At 32.3% G+C, this 16,445-nt stretch overlaps 1 protein-coding gene across 3 annotated transcripts in view; it reads right to left on the bottom strand.

Moving 5' to 3' along the window:
• VPS13A (vacuolar protein sorting 13 homolog A) overlaps positions 1-16,445 on the bottom strand; it is a 130,286-nt gene that overhangs the window by 46,341 nt on the left and 67,500 nt on the right. For all 3 annotated transcript variants that reach the window (XM_087957833.1, XM_087957835.1, XM_087957836.1), the window contains exons 38-48: positions 14,024-14,247; positions 12,284-12,516; positions 11,438-11,530; positions 10,821-11,177; positions 9,957-10,058; positions 7,644-7,802; positions 7,280-7,541; positions 5,201-5,361; positions 4,802-4,905; positions 2,267-2,564; positions 812-1,207 (exon numbers count right to left, since the gene is read on the bottom strand). In XM_087957833.1, the coding sequence (XP_087813959.1) occupies positions 812-1,207; positions 2,267-2,564; positions 4,802-4,905; positions 5,201-5,361; positions 7,280-7,541; positions 7,644-7,802; positions 9,957-10,058; positions 10,821-11,177; positions 11,438-11,530; positions 12,284-12,516; positions 14,024-14,247 (2,389 nt within the window). The remainder of the gene's footprint in view (positions 1-811; positions 1,208-2,266; positions 2,565-4,801; positions 4,906-5,200; positions 5,362-7,279; positions 7,542-7,643; positions 7,803-9,956; positions 10,059-10,820; positions 11,178-11,437; positions 11,531-12,283; positions 12,517-14,023; positions 14,248-16,445) is intronic.

The raw sequence follows: 16,445 nt of genomic DNA, 5'->3' as shown, positions 1-16,445 counted from the left end.
TTCATTTGGCTATTTCAAGAGGGGAGATTTTTCTTTTGTCTTATTTTTCTTATGTTTCAGCAACTATACAAGCCCACGTGCGCCAACAGAGGAGGCATGCTGTGGGACCTCACAGTCAAGAAACTTTGGTTGGTGGGGTGCAGGAGAAGGGCTTCTGCTATGGCTCCTAACCTTTGAAACATCTTGCCCACTGAGATCAGTTCCCACCCTTCTGATCTTCCTTAAGGGTCTAAAGACCTGGTTCTACCAGATGGCTTGGGACCCCGATGACCGAGCATCACACTTGAGGAAGCTGATACATTTAGAGGCAATCCCATGTATCTCCTGAGCATCCTGTTCCCTCCCCATATTTTAGCTATAATTTTCTCTTTGATTATAACTCCATTTTTATTATTTTATAAATATTTATTTTATATTTTAATGCTGTAACCCACCCAGAGTCATTTTGAAATGAGATGGATGGCAAATAAATTTGATAAATAAACAATTAAATAAATAAATTTTAGACTCCCTGAAGACTTCCTCTTTTGGCTGTTTAAAAAAAGTAATGTTACAAAAGATATGCAGAATTAACTGTTTTTTTACTTAAAGTATTATAGAATAAGGATCATATGCCTTACTTATTGATACTCTTAAAAACCATATTTTTCAGTGCCATGTTAAAAACATCTCTTCCTAAGTCTTAAATATAACAATTTATTAAAATATAATTATCATTAAAAATAGCTTGTAGCATTTTTATAGTAATAAGATTCAAAGTACTGGAAAACTAAATATGATAAGAGTTGATTTATGAGACTAAAATCAATACCTTATTATCATGATAAAAGTGTTTAGGCTGGAAAGAAAAGAGAAGTGGCAACTTGTAGTCAGGTGGATGTTTGCGGTGAATTCCATCGGCTTTATACTGTAACATTCGACCCGTCTTGTTGACCATCCAATAGGGACTGTGAATTGCTACAATCACTTGTCCTGTAGCATATGTCACATGGATAGCTATATCCAAATCTGTCCTATCCAGATCACTAATGCATGAAAATGTGATGAAACTAATTTCTTGTTGATTTGACTGGATGCAGTACTCAGTAGTCCAATCTTTATCAAGATAATTAAGTAAACGCAATTCTAGCTTGCTCTGATCCAGTAATGCATTATGAATCTGAGCAGAACATCCAGCTTCTAGAGCACTGCACGTGGTACTATATCCCTGTGAAAGCAAAGTTTCAATAAAATTATAATACATATAATCAATACACTAATTATCATATTAATTATCTCCTATTGTTTTTATTAGTTAATGAACAATTGTGCAGAATGAAATGGAAAGCTGTTTGTATTGAAATATGACATCTGAAGTAATTATCTTTGGGTTATTTTCTTGGGAGATTTTGGTAATAATTAATAATAAATATAAAATAAAATAAATGGGAAGTTAAAAGCAATTCTATTATTAAAAAGCACATATTTCCCCAAATATTATATGTTTTTTTTTTCTTTGATACCATGATTCATAATCCTCTTCAGCTTGTTCTTATAAAATTTCTGAAATGTTTTGAATTAGAATTAGTTTTTATTTCAAATTGCTGTTTTTTTATTTCAAAATGCTGAGATAGGCTGCTCTGATCTTACTGGAAAAGTTCTGTTGCTGTTCTTTTTTTTAACCAGGATGATTCCAAAGTGAACTTGTTACCAGTAATATCAGAAATGCATAGAGACACTTCCAGTGATGTCAAGCTAGTACTTTTTGGCCTCAAAAACAGCTCTCCTAAATTGAAAGCTTCATGCTGAAAACATTTCAAATGTGAAGTTTGCATACTTTTTCATATAATGAAAATAAATTACATCAGAAAGTATTTTTGAAGGATTTAAAATAAATATTGGGCGTTATGTAGAATTCTTTAAAATCATATTCTTAATAAGCATTTACGTACTTGCACATTTATTGTATCAGTGCAAAGATATAATTGCAATTAAGAAAGATATCAAAGATACCAAATATTTATACTTATGATCTAAAATAAATGTTCCTCAGATCAAGTAGCAGACCAGCTAATAATTACTTTACTAAGACTAACTGAAGAAACACTATTAACTCAAGAGAATTTTCTTTCATATTTAGTGTGTACATGCAGCAGCAACTGAATTCTGGACATGGCCAAGCATATTTTGGGGGATTTCAATTCCATTTATTTGGTGAAACTGAGGATACAGTCTAAATTATAAGATCCGAAGAAAGCGAAAGGGAATTTAGGAAAAAAAACACTACCTCTAAAGAATAGGCAATCTGATATGGAAGTAGATTGCGGAGAATAACAGAAGACCACAAATGAACAACATATGGTAAATCCCACTGATCATCTGTACAAGTTGAAGTTATCAAAGTATCTTGCATTGGAACAATGTTGATAATAAGTGGGTTATTAGGGGATTTTAAAGACCGGCATTTCTTCTGTAGCAATTTGTCAAAATTCTTCACCATTTCATCAAAGCTAACACCTTCACTGGATTCATATTCTTCAGAAGTTTCATCTGCATCAATTACTGGTCGAAAAAACAGTAATGACCTGTGAATAAGCATAATAGTTATTCTTATTTTCTTTTTCTATTAAGAATATTCAATACTTCTATCCAGATTTAAACAAATGAAACTAGAACAAAATATAATTAGAAGCAACACAAATAATATTAAACAAACTGCATTCAAATACATTATAAATGTAACCATTTTGGATTACAGGTCTTTTGTTGCCTTATTAAGTAACATCAGTGCATGGCCTGGTTGACAGGTTACCTATCTTTTATTCTATCTACCTTCTGCAAGCTTAGATGATAGTCCTATGGATAGATATGGTTTTCCAAGTGATCAATGCTTTTGGGGAGAATATTTAATTGTCATAAAATGGTAGAGGTGATAGAATGGCTCAATGAGAAGGTGTTATTATTTTCTTGTGATTGGATATCATTAATTTATAATCTAAGAGAAATAATTCAACCAGCAGGAAGGAATAAGAATGCTCAATGAGTAACTTTTTAAATTAAGATTAGAAAAAAAAACATCTTAAATGATTTTGACTTACAAGCAAAGACTGTGATTAAGAAAGTTTTAAACAGATAAATGAGACAATAATTTAGAAAGGTTTAATTATTTGATAAAATTGCTTTTGAAAAAAGTAAAATGAACTAGACAAATGACTGAAGCTTCATAGGAACATTGTTTATTGTTAAATCTGAAAACAATTGGTGGATTTTACAAAATTAATAAGGATAGTATAAGCCAAATTCCCCCATCCTTTGTTCCCTCTTTTGCAAAAATCCATCTTTTTAGTTATCATATTGATGAATTTATTCTAGTTTGTTCCTTTGCCATTGTTTACTTTATTGTTCTATTATTTTGATTCTGTTCTGTTTATACATTTTATTTTTGTCCTTTTTATTATTGTAAGCCCTTCAGTGAATTATGGCAAATAAATTTAAGAAACTATATGACTGTATCTATGGATTGGTGGACATATAAAAAGCTTAAAAAATTGACTCAAATATACACTTTGCTGCGGAGGATTTTAAATATTAATATTCAATAAAAGACAGAACTTTTCCTTTTAGGACAGATGGGCACAGCTGGAAGAGTTATAGAAGATTATGTCAAAATAATGGAGTATATGCACAAATGATAGAAAGATTCAACACTATACACCATAGAGGAATGGTTGGTAAAACTGACAGAAGTTGTTGAGATAGCCAATTGACTTCTTTGATTAGAGAAAGGTCACTACAGTATTGACATTAATCAATGACTGAAAACCCCAATAGACTTTTTGTGTAAAAAAGAAAATGATTTTGTTACTTATGATTTTAATGATTAGAAAGAATAGGTTACAGAAGAAGGGAATTATGATGTAATCCTAGAGAAAAAGTGAGAGGTTTGATTAGAAGTGTATGTATTACTGCCGACAGGAAAATTAGAAGCCATTTCTTTATATTACTGTTCATGTTTTCTGTTTTCTCTGTCTCTTTTCTCTCTCTTTTGTCTTTTTCCTTTCTTTTGCAATTACTACAACTAACCCTCAGTTTACCATTCATTTAGTAACCATTCAAAATTACAACAGCACTGGGAAAAGTGACTTACAATCAATCCTCGCATGTAATGATTATAGCATCATCCCCATGGTTACATGTACAGTATTTACTAAGGTTGCAGTGTTTTGGGGCCATGTAACTACCGTTTGCAATCTTTCCAGATGTTTTTTGAGAAGCAAAGTCAATGGAGGAAGCTAGAGTTGCTTAATGATCACATGAATGACTTAAACACTGCAGTGATTTACTTAACAACCATGGCAATAAAGGCTGTAAAATTGGGTGCACCTCACTTAACAACTGCCTTGCTTACCAATATAAATTCTGGTCTCAATTGTGATTGTAAATTGAGGACTACCTGTATACTTTTTTCTCTGAATGTACTTTTTGTTATATATGTAAATCTTTAAATAAAAATTATTCTAATTTTTTTGTCTTCATCAATAAGTATTAGATTTTTGATGGAATGATCATTTCCAAGAATAAATAACTGGGAAATATTAAACAGCAATGTTAAAAAGGAAATAGTCCTGGGAGTATAAAGTTATTAATAATGATGCAAATACATAAAGAGTACAAGCTAAACATTTAATCTAACTATATTCCTTTACCCCCAGAACCTTTATTATTTCTTGATTTATTACTTTTAGAAACTAATTTACCAATGGATATTTACAAAATAAATATATGCACAAAATAAATAATATACCAAAAAGAAATTAATTACCTATAGGAAGTTAATGGTATGTTAAATTCATTATCTGGTAGTGCTACTCCCAAACATTTTCCATCTTCAAATATACTCAAAGGAATTGAAAAATGATTCTTTATCTACAGTATACAGAAAATAAAAAGTATGTGTCAATTGACAAAAAATAACTATGTTACAATTTCATTTCATCTATTAATTAAATCTCTACTCAACTGAAAAATATAATGAAATTTAACATTTAGGAAGATGTGATATCCATTTTATAAATACCTTTATAAAATATTGTATATTTGCTCTGATATGCATAGGAAATAAAACAATTAATCTTCCAAAACTAAGATTCTTTAAATAAATAAAAACATTGTACTTGGGAGATTCCCACTGATCAGTAAAATTTAAAAGAAAATATCTCACCTGAATTGGAGAATGTACGGTTACTATCTTGCTCCCATCAACAGTATCAATTTGACAAACAATAGATCTTACAACACCTGAATCATTATGTCTAACTCTGTACAAGCTCCGACCCACTTTTGTCAATGGGATCTTGTCAGTAGTAGAATGATTCTGAGGAGCTAAAAAAATGAAGATAAAAACATTATCCAAAATGAAGCCACACTGATCACTGTGTGGCTATGAGAGACAGAGGGAGGAGAAATAAAAGTACCTAAGTTAATTGCAAATACATAAATACTGTGAAAAAAGAATTTAATGTGTTAATAAAATGTTGCTTTGTGTGCCTTCACTGATTTGAACAAGTGCTATAATAAAAGGAGCTTTAATTTAACTTGTATTCTTCCTTTCCTAATTTATTAATGCAATTGTTATCCTCTACCCAATCAATGTTATTTTTCTTTCCCCGTAATCCAAATTGAGACATTGGAAGCTAATTTTAGAAAAATATTTAGTTACAAGACTCATAATATGTGTAATGTAGTTTGATTCTATTATACAAGTGATTGCTAATTTGCTCATTTTTCCCTGAAAAATTTAGTTTCAGAAAAAGAGCTTTTAATGTACTGTATTCACAATATTAATGAATGTAAGCCATGAAGCAATAGCAATAGCACTCAGACTTAAAGCACTTCACAGTGCTTTACAGCCCTAAGCTGTTTTAGAGTCAGCATTTTACCAACCTTGGAAGGATGACAAGCTGAGTTCAACCTTGAGGATTGAACTCCTGCTATAGGCAGAGTTAGCCTGCTATACTGCATGCTAATCACTGCATCACCAGTTAGAACTACATACAGTAGACAGCTATTTAAAAAGACTTCAGACTTTTCTTAAACACTAAAGTTCCGGGTTTTCCCTTCCTGAAAGAGAAATCAAAGATCCATCACATGGCCCAACTGGAGACATCCCACCAATCACTCCTCTCCAGGTGCAGCAACATGTCCTTGAGTCTCTGAGATAGAACGTTGTTCTGGCTAGTCTTCTACCCGACTATGAAATCCCCTCTCCCAAATTCCCAGGCACTGAATGTGGCAGCCTCAAAGCTTCCAAGTAAAAAATGGCTTCCAAGGCTGATACTAATCTTTGGAATGTGCTGACTCCCGACAATCAACCTCAGGGGTCTGGGTGGGCGTGGCCATGGTGGGCATGGCCTAGTCGGCCTCCTGCACCATGGCGGGGAGAGGTTGCCCTCCCTGCGTTCTGGAGGTTTTTCTCGAGCCTCCAGAAGGATGAAAACGGCTTCCCCAGGCTCTGAAAGCTCTCTGGAAGCCGGAAACGGGTCCATTTCTGGCCTTCCCAAACTTCTGGGAGGCCTGTTTTTCACCCTCCCCAAGTCTCCGCGTGCCCCCTGCACTTACCTGCATCCAAAATGGGTTGCGTGGGGACTCCTGGGAGGGGTGGGATGAGGCCATCCAGGAATGGGATTTGGGGGTCCTCGGAACTGTGCAGAATCTTAGCTAATCTTATCTTTTTTTCCTGAAAGCCATCACTCTGCTAAACAAATAATTCCCTCAACACCATTCAACTATTTACAAGGTGTACACTACTATTACTGTTAATCTTCTCATCATTCCTTATCACCCATCCCCTCCCACTTGTGATTGTAGGACTTTAACTTTGTTGCTTGTATCCGTACGATTTATATTGACTGTTTCCTAGTATGATTTGATAGCTTATTGTACCCTATGACTATCATTAAGTGTTGTAATTTATGATTCTTGACTCTTGATGAATTTATCTTTTCTTTTATGTATACTGAGAGTACTTACGCCAAGACAAATACACTTGGCCAATAAAGAATTCTATTCTGTTCCTGTTCCTGTTCCTATTATTCTATTCTATTCTATTCTATTCTATTCTATTCTATTCTATTCTATTCTATTCTATTCTATTCTATTTCTATTTCTATTTCTATTTCTATTTCTATTCTATTCTATTCTATTCTATTCTATTCTATTCTATTCTATTCTATTGGATCTCCCAAATCTTGCATCATATACATTTAGATGTTTAGTAATAGACATTTCATTTCATACTTACTGAGCCAAATGAAGAATACCTTGCTGCTTAGAGTGGTCATTGCTGTGAACTGGTCTTGCTCACTTTTGGTTCTGATATATTCCATATTGAGACTTTGCCCATCTTCAAGATGAAATGAATTTGCTTTTGGTTCATGATTAAGAACGCTGAAGGATTCACTAGGCAAAACATTGGTAGAGACTCCTAAGGAATTTATTAATACAAAAGGGGCCCTATCTTTTTTGAATGTTTCTGAAGCCTCGGTAGCTGCTTCTGCAAATGCCTAACAAGAATAAAAAAAATCAACAAAATTTCAAATTAATATCTTTTTCTATAGATTATTTTCTTCACTAAAGGCCCAAATCCAAATTAAGATTTCTCTTACCGTGCCTAGATTACTCAACATTAATAGTCCACATTTAGATAAAGTAATGTTCAGCTGATTTTGAGAATAAATAGTGATTACTGTTTTATATTCAGGCACTTTATAGTGTTCTTCTTCTGCCACTGATTCAACAAAGGCTTTTTTGTTTTTCTTTTTCATCTTAAAGAGAAAATATTTGGGACATGTAAAATTAGAAATTAGAAGTGAAAGTTTTTTTAAAGTTTAGAATGCTTTGTAAAGTTAGCCTAATAATAATTTATTAAAAGTGTTGTTAAATAATACAAGATGGTAGGAAGAAATATAATAAATATATCTTTTTTAAAATATTTGTTAAAAGATTTTTTTAAAATAGAAGACAATATAAACTGAACTACGAAAAGAAAAATAAATAGTTGATGTACTAAATTAAAAGGGGGGGGGAGAAATACTTAAAGTAGGAACTTTTTATTTTCATCACAAGTACAAATTTAGTAATTGTTCATCCCCCTATAAGGTTACATATAAGTATCTTCCTGTAAGATTCCTTATTCATATACAAATTATTAACATTTCGGATCTAGTGCCAACAAAAAGGTTACCCAGAATTTTATAGAAACATGTTTTATTTTTAACCTTGGTCAAGCACACCAATTTTGCATTCCTTCCTTTTGCTTCCAGTAATTGATTTATTCAGATGTTGCATGAGTTGATCTTTCTTCAGTTCCTCCCCCCACCTCCCCCACCATTAAAGGCTTCTTTGAAGCTTTATAAAATTTGAAAACTTTGATATAGTAAAGAATCATTATCCAGATCTTTGTGTATCATTTGCATTTCTACTTTAAATGCCATCTCTATCTTATAATATCTTATAAATTTTTCCTGCACATGAACAATTTATTTTCTAATTTTTCAGTATCTGATGAGGTTCATTTTAGCTGTTTATCTTGTAAATTACTTGCTATTCTTTTTCACATCTGTACTTTCTTCTTTAACAACTTTTGGATATATTAGATCCAGATATCAGTGCTTCAAATATCTCATGCAGTATTTCAAATGTCATAATATTTTCTGTCATTTTGTCCCAATGTTGACCAAAGACTAAAGGCAAATCTTTCTCTTTTTTTCTTTTTCCTTTTGTGCCTGGAATAAATAGTCTCTTCTAACGTCCCATTTTTCAAAGTCTCAAATTTCTATTATGAATTTAAATAGAGTAAACAATTTAATTTGAAGGCATTATTTATTTATATAATTATTTCTAAACTTTAAAGCAAAAGTCATAATATTCCAAACTTGTCTAGTCTTTTAAGCATGTATAACTTTCTTGAATTAAAGTCTTTAGTTTTATACTTTTATTTCAAATTATTTAAGTTCCTAACTTAATTTTTCTTTTATTCTAGAATGAAGGAATCTCACAAACTTGTCTTAAAGATTTTAATAGCCTGAAGATTGTTAAATAGCTAATTTCCAAAACTGATTAGAAATTGAGGTTACCAAACCCAGTGATCTTAAAAAGACTCTGCCATGGTTGAGAATTTGGTTTCCCTTTTTACCCAGAGATCATCTTCATCTGGAGAGGACCAGACTACTTGCTGGTTCTTTGATTATGGCCACGACATTGTCTTCACTTGTTTGGAGATGTGCTAGCTCATCATTTTTCATGAGAAAATATCAGTAGAAAGGATAATAAATATTTCAAGAATATAAAATTTGTTTGGGAATTTTTGCTTCAACTAACGTATTGATTACAAAAATGCCAACATTATAATAGTTGAGGTGTCTTTGGAACAGAGAGCTGAAATACAGTTGAAGCATTTTAATAAATGCAGTGTTTTCAAATACACTCAACACAATAAAACACAATCTTTGTAAATCATCAAATACTAGAATAAAAGCAAGATTTTGGATGACCATTTAGTATGTAACATAATGTATCAGATTACTGCAGGGAGATAAACCTATGTGCAACCAAAATATAATAAATACATTGATATTTCACAATCATATTCTTCCCAAGTATATGGAGTATATAAGAATAAAGAGTTTCAAACTGTACTCTTTTCAGTCCAGAACCCAAATTACTATGAAGAGATTGAACAGCCAGAAGACTAATACTCCTTTACGCCTGCTTTGGAGTAGGAATACACTGGATTATGTTCTAAAACAAGGAAACATTTCTACTAATAAGTAACAAGCAAGAAACAATTCTTCTCAAATAAGTTTAACAAGATCATATATTTAATATTTTTATTACAATGATAGATCACGAAGAACATTTATTATATTTGTTAACATATCTATCCTATACTCAAGTGAAATTGTAATTCTAAATCATACCTTTAATTCTAGAACCCATGGACTGAATTCATCACTGTTTTCTACTTCTAGAGGCTCAAGTAATGGTTCCCAAACACCAAACATTTCATTGAAATAGTGTACCTAAAAATATAAATTAAATGAAATGTAAAAATTAGCTTATATCAATTTGAATGAATTGAAAATGAAGAGCAATTTAAAAAAAGATAACGTTCATTCTTTACTATATAAAATGTAAGGGAGAAGAGGAAACTGGAGGAAGAATGCCTCTACATCCTCTTTTCTGGCTTGTCATCACAGTGAAATCTCGATTTTGGATGTTTCTACAGGTAGTCTTCAACAAAGTTGTAAAAAATTTTAAAGGGTCATCATGTTACTGGCCCAATTTTGCAACTATTTGTGTGGTTGTTAAGCAAGCCTATTGTTCACTATGGGATGTTTGCCCAAAACTGGAAGTAAATGTTGGATTTTGGCAAAAATGTTGTAAATCACCACAGGATGCTGCAAACAGCCATAATTGTGGGCCAGTTGCCAAGGGCCCTAAAAGCAGTTGCATTATCATGGGGGGCAGGGGGATGTTAGAACTTTGTAACCAGGTTGTAAGTACCTTTTGAGGAATTTGAACAGCCATTAAAGGACTGTTGAGGACTATCTGTATTGTAGTAAGATGGAAGTTGAGAAAGGCACTAAAGATATGCATCAATGTAAAGATAGCGTAAGAAGTACTATTCTTAGTTTAATGTAGATTATTCAACAGCTATCTCGTGGTAACAGAACTTTTTGCTGAATTTAAAATAGTGGGAAAAATATCAACCAACATATCCCACTGCATAACTATTTTTAAACAGCCTACAAAGTGAAGCATATTTTGAACATTGTACTAACCTCTAGTTCAAGACGTGATGAGAGATTGATTAAACTACTCCAATTTTTAACTTCTCCAGAAAATGAGGATTTTGCTGAAAGCATTGGTACTGTTTTGTGACCAACTCCAGCTTCAAGAGTTAAAACAACAGTTTCAATTTTCATTGTTAATGACTCTCCTGTAGGAATCAACTCAGCTACAGAAGCAGGATGTTTGTTTTCAGTGGATTCTTCAAGAAACCACATATTTAGATTTGTAATATTCTTCTTATCCCAAAGATCTGGCGGTACGGGGCTAAGATCTTTCTCTGCAGCCTCTTTGGTAGGGAAAAGTGCTGATGTGATAGTTATAACTGTATTTATGATAATAGGTGACACCTGATTTTAAAAAAAGGAAAATTATGGAGTTTAACAAATTAGAGAATAAAGAAATTACTAAAATATTAGATATAACAATATAAGGAGAAATATTTATGTTGGAAATAGATAGGAGTGCACTTTAAATTATTATGTAACATTTACTTAATATCTGAGTTAATTCATACAAAAAAAAATATTTGAGTTTTCCCATACCTTATAAGACTAAAAATAGCACTATATTTAGTCTCAATATTAATTTAAATATATATTTAATATACCTTAATCGTTAGGGATTTTATTGACAGCTCAGCTTTCTGTGGTTCTTCACCTGACTGCATCATATTAAAGAAAAGATCACATGGTTGTAATACCTGGAATCAAATAATAAATTAATAAATATGAATATCCGCATGTTAAGAATGTAAATTTCTTCAGGAAAATGGTAATACATGCTGCAAATAAATGAAACAATGTATTTTAGAAACTGATTTCTCTATGATCGTAGGAAACAAGCTTCCATGAAGTCAATCTGTTGCTATATGCATATGTTTTCATTTACATACCTGCCATGAGTAATAATGAAAAATCATATACATAATTCCTAATGTCAGTGTATGAATTGTGTATGCAGTACCAGAGACATGGTTAGTGATATGGCTACAGATCAAGATTGGATAAAGTCTATTTCCAACAATACTGCAAAATCAGAACAGCAACTTATAATTATTGATGATTCTTCCATCAAGTCAGAGAGCTTGGTACATTTTATTTCCTCTCAGTCATGATATTGGCGTTTTAATTATTGTTGATATTTCATATACAACCTTGCTTCCATAGAAATGTTATATTTTACTGACTGTATAATTTTAAATTGAATTACTAATTAGAAAGTGTAATTGGCAGAATGAAACTATCTTTAAAGGAAGGAAGCAAGAAAACAAGCAACCTCTCTATTTATCTATCCAATTTACCCATCCCGCCATCTTAATTACAAGAGAGAACTTGACTATTGTGGATAGATATTGCTACATATATATAGGCAATCCAAGTACATTGCTTTAATATGAAATTGCATAGCACTATGGCAGATTTCAGTCTTAGATCAGGTTATCTTAAAATCTTACCGTGGTAATATTTCCTTTCCTCAGAGCTGGAAAAAATGGACAAGCTTTCACATTTATATCTTCTACAACAGCTGTCATTTTATACATTCCAGGTGCATTCTTTATGGAGATTTCGCACTGTGCTGTGGCTACCAATGCAGAAGCATCTTTTCGAGTTAAATCAGCCACAAACACTATATCAGGGTTTTTAACAGTAAGATTTATTTCCATTGTGGATGCTGACTGCACAGGAACTAAAAATGTAATGCATATATTTAGTAAGATTGGAAGCATATATTTTTACTGCCCAATGTATCTATTTCACTAATTCTTGCTCTTAATTTAAAATGTTGAAAATACTAACAATAAACAATTTGATTGACAGAATATAAAAAATATAGGGAAAACAAATCAGATTCCGGCAAGACTTAAAATTAAAACAGAACTCAATTGAACATTGGTAATTAATATAAATCAACTGGTCTAAGATTATGTCAAGTAGTATCTTGCCTCCTATATCACATGGTTCTACTTTAATATTATTTGATAGAAGTGTCAAATCTGTTTTTCACAGAAAACATAAACCCTAGCTAGATAACCTCCTATATAAAATTATTGACATAAAAATGCATTAGCCATTTTTTACAAAATTTACCAAATCAGTAAAGATTTCATTTCCCATATTCTTAAGACTGCAAGTTTTAATGACTTCACCTACTTTTATCTAAATTTTAATTGTTTTATATGATTTTATGAAGCTGACTTAAGAGTTTCTAGGCATTTTAAAATGCAGCTAAGCAAAATAGTTATTAACAGTATGTAAAATGTTTTTCATCACCAAAAAAATCCCTTTTCCTAAGAATAAAATGATGAAGAAAATCTTTTTATCTTTAGATCTATGTTTGTTATGTGTTTGTGTACCCTGACATACCCATCTGTGTGAGAAACATTGTTTTTAAAGAATCAATGTTGTCCTATCAGAAACAATTTTTATAGCTATTTCCATTTAAAAAAATTGTAGCAATTGGAAAACTTGCTGTCTAATAATGCAGGGGTTCCTAATCCCCAGTCTGTGGACTGGCACAGTCCATAGCATGCCAGAAACTGGGCAGTGCAAAAAAACGAAGCCTCATCTGCGGAATGTAGGCAGCATGGGAAACCATGCCGCCTCTGGTCCATGGAAAAACTTTTCTCCAAGGAACCAATCCCTGGTACCCATAAGGACAGCTTTATAGTCTATAGTATGTTTTTTCATTCATTTTTATGACTGTAAAAAGACTTCAATACTCCAAAATTTTGAAATAAAAATGTTCACTGTAGATTTCTTGCCTCTATAATTACTGCTCTGGATTTAGAATATTTCTATTTCTATAATTTCAAGACATGTTGTACACTGCAATTGTAAATAGCAGCCTGCATTTTCCTTTTTTCACATATTTTAATAAACAATGAATTTCAAAATGATAACTTACTGACATTTCACAGGCTTTAGAACACTCTCTTAATTATCTGTTAGGAATTTCAGACAGCCTCTTTAGAAAGAAGGATGACTTGCACAGCAAGGAATCACATAACCCCTTACAATTATATTCAATTCAGCAAAAATTGAATATAGGAACACTTGAAATATAGCATATATCCAATTTGTGACATAAAATTATCGAGTAAGATGCTTATCACAGCATCATGCAAAGTTACAGCCTCATAATGAAGCCAAAGCTATTAATCAGTACCTAAAATATATTGGTGCCAATTACTGACCTTGTTCCTTTGTAGTCAGAGTTTGCCTGAAGTTTTTATTTGCAGCAGTGCTTTCAGCATTAGCATTTAGAAATATTTCTGCAACAGCAAGCAGAAACTCTACACTAGCACAGAGATAGGTTTCCTCAACAATTGTGTCCACAACAGTGGTGTCATCTCTCCCCTGTTTATAGCTTATATTCACCATGACTTTCTTTTCAGATCCATGTTTCATTTCTACCATTCTGAAAGACAAGGTGACAGAATAATAACTTATTCTGTTTTATAACATATCAATAATAAAAGACGGTATGTGCATAATCTTAGATATAGCTCTCAAATCACATAAAATCATGAAATCTGGAAGTTTATCCATCTTACTTTTTGCTCTGTTTGTCATTCCATAATTATTTAAATAGCCTTTGAGAAACAAATATGCTTTATGCCATCTTTTAAAGCTTTATATACATCGAAGTTTCTTTTCAGAGTTCTAATCCTCTCACCTTTCAAACTGTTATGAAAAAAATTATACACACTTCCGGTTTGCGATCCTGCGCGATCCCTGCCGCGCTAGCCGCTTTGGTGCCTCCGATCCACGGATCTGGAGGCTAAGGCTGCCACAAAGAGGCAGCCGAAGATAGAGGGGAGCTGGTGAGGGGTTTGGGGGTGTTGCAGACCCCCTTCCCAGCCGGCAAAACCCCCCTCTCCCAAGATGGTCGAGCGGCGGTCTGTAATGGCCGCCTCAAAGAAGCCGGCAGCTGGGTAAGACTGAGCAGGAGGAAGAGAGGAGAAAGTTGTTAAGAGAAAGTTTTTGTGGCTGACCCAGGATTTTAAGAGGCGTTTAATCCTGAGAACTATGGTTTTCTGAATAATACTTCGTTTCGAGAGGAGGATTTCAAGCGGCAAAATTGAGTGCTGAAAGGGAAAGTTCACTCTCCTTCCTTATGGAATCAACAAATGGCCATTGAGAAACCTGTTTTTTTTTTATAAAAGGTAAAAACTTGGCTTCTTGTTATAAGTGGGAAGGAAGAGGATATATATATATATATATATATATATATATATATATATATATATATATATATATATAATATATATTAATATATATTAAGATTTTGTTGCAGGAGATGCCTTGAAGATCTTGAGACCAGAAATTAATTGCAACAAGGCTTTAAAATATAGATTGGAGGTTTTTCCTTTCCCTTTGATACCTCACCAGGAAGAGAAAGTGAGAACTTTGTGTTTTGTTTGGACTGATTGACTCTCTCTGGAACTTTGGGGAATTGCTCTAACTTTTGAAACATTTTGGTTGCTTTAAGAAGAAGAATAAAGAATGGCTTTATCTGTTGATGAACTTAGAGAATATGAAGAAAGAAAGGACGCTGTGAAAGAAGCCTTCCTCTTTTTAGAAATGGCGCTTGTTAATTATCAAATACAACAACAGATGGAGGAAATGGAAGGAGAAGAAGAAGAAGACGCCATCTTCAATGAATCTAAAAATTTAGTTAAGAGAGAAAGGAGAAAGAAAGAAAGGAAAATGAAGGACTTAAGATTTAAAAAAATACTTAAGAAAGGAAAAAATAAGATGCAAAACCAATTCAATGTTAATGTTACTGAGCAAAAGGAGAAAGGAATACAACAGAGAGGGGAAGCTGGAGGTAAAAAGGTTAGGTGGGATAAGAAAGGAAGGGAAAAGGGAGGAAAAGCCACAAAGGTATAAAACAAGATGGGAAAAAAGGAATTTTTTTAGGGATAAAGGGTAATGTATAATTCCTTTAAAAAGAAGATTCTGCAAGGTACATAAGATGGTATGGTAGTATTTGTATTAGAAATAGAAAATTAGAATGTTATAAGAATTAACAAAAGACTAAAATATTGAAATGTTTAGTAATGATAGATTTTAAAATTTAATAAAAGATTAAAAGGAATGTTTAAAATATTGAGTTTAATTAAAAAGTTTAATTTACTCTTGTTTTGATCTTATTATAAACTCATTATTGTAGCACTTGTTTCTTGAAATAGACAATTGGAATGCTATAAGATTTAAAATTTAGATTTATTATTTAATTATATTAATTATTATGGACTTATTATTTTCTCTCTTTAGAGGTTAGTAGGTTGAATGTACTAAGCAGAATCAGATTGGGTATTAGGTGTTATTTTAAATATTAATTTAGGGGGAGGATAGAAAGGCATCATACCTTGATCAGTGATTTCAGGAGAAATTCTTTCTTTTTTTTTTACTTGCTGTAGGGAATGAGATAAATGGATAATTTGGAAAGAATGGACAAAAATATAAATGCAATGATTTAAATTAAAATGTATTAAATAAAATAGAAATAAGAAGAGTGAAAAGCGGGGAGAAGTTATATAGAAGATATAGAATGGTATTTCCGGTTTGTCGGCTTTGCGAGCGGTAGGGATTCGCGAAGCTGCGCGATCC

Source organism: Notechis scutatus, chromosome 2 (assembly GCF_049901735.1).
Source record: "Notechis scutatus isolate UNSWTSFEM ecotype Mainland chromosome 2, rNotScu1.2, whole genome shotgun sequence".
Lineage (NCBI taxonomy): Eukaryota > Metazoa > Chordata > Lepidosauria > Squamata > Elapidae > Notechis > Notechis scutatus.
The sequence above is the reverse complement of the archived record's forward strand: the minus strand, read 5'-3'. Positions and strand labels throughout refer to the sequence as shown.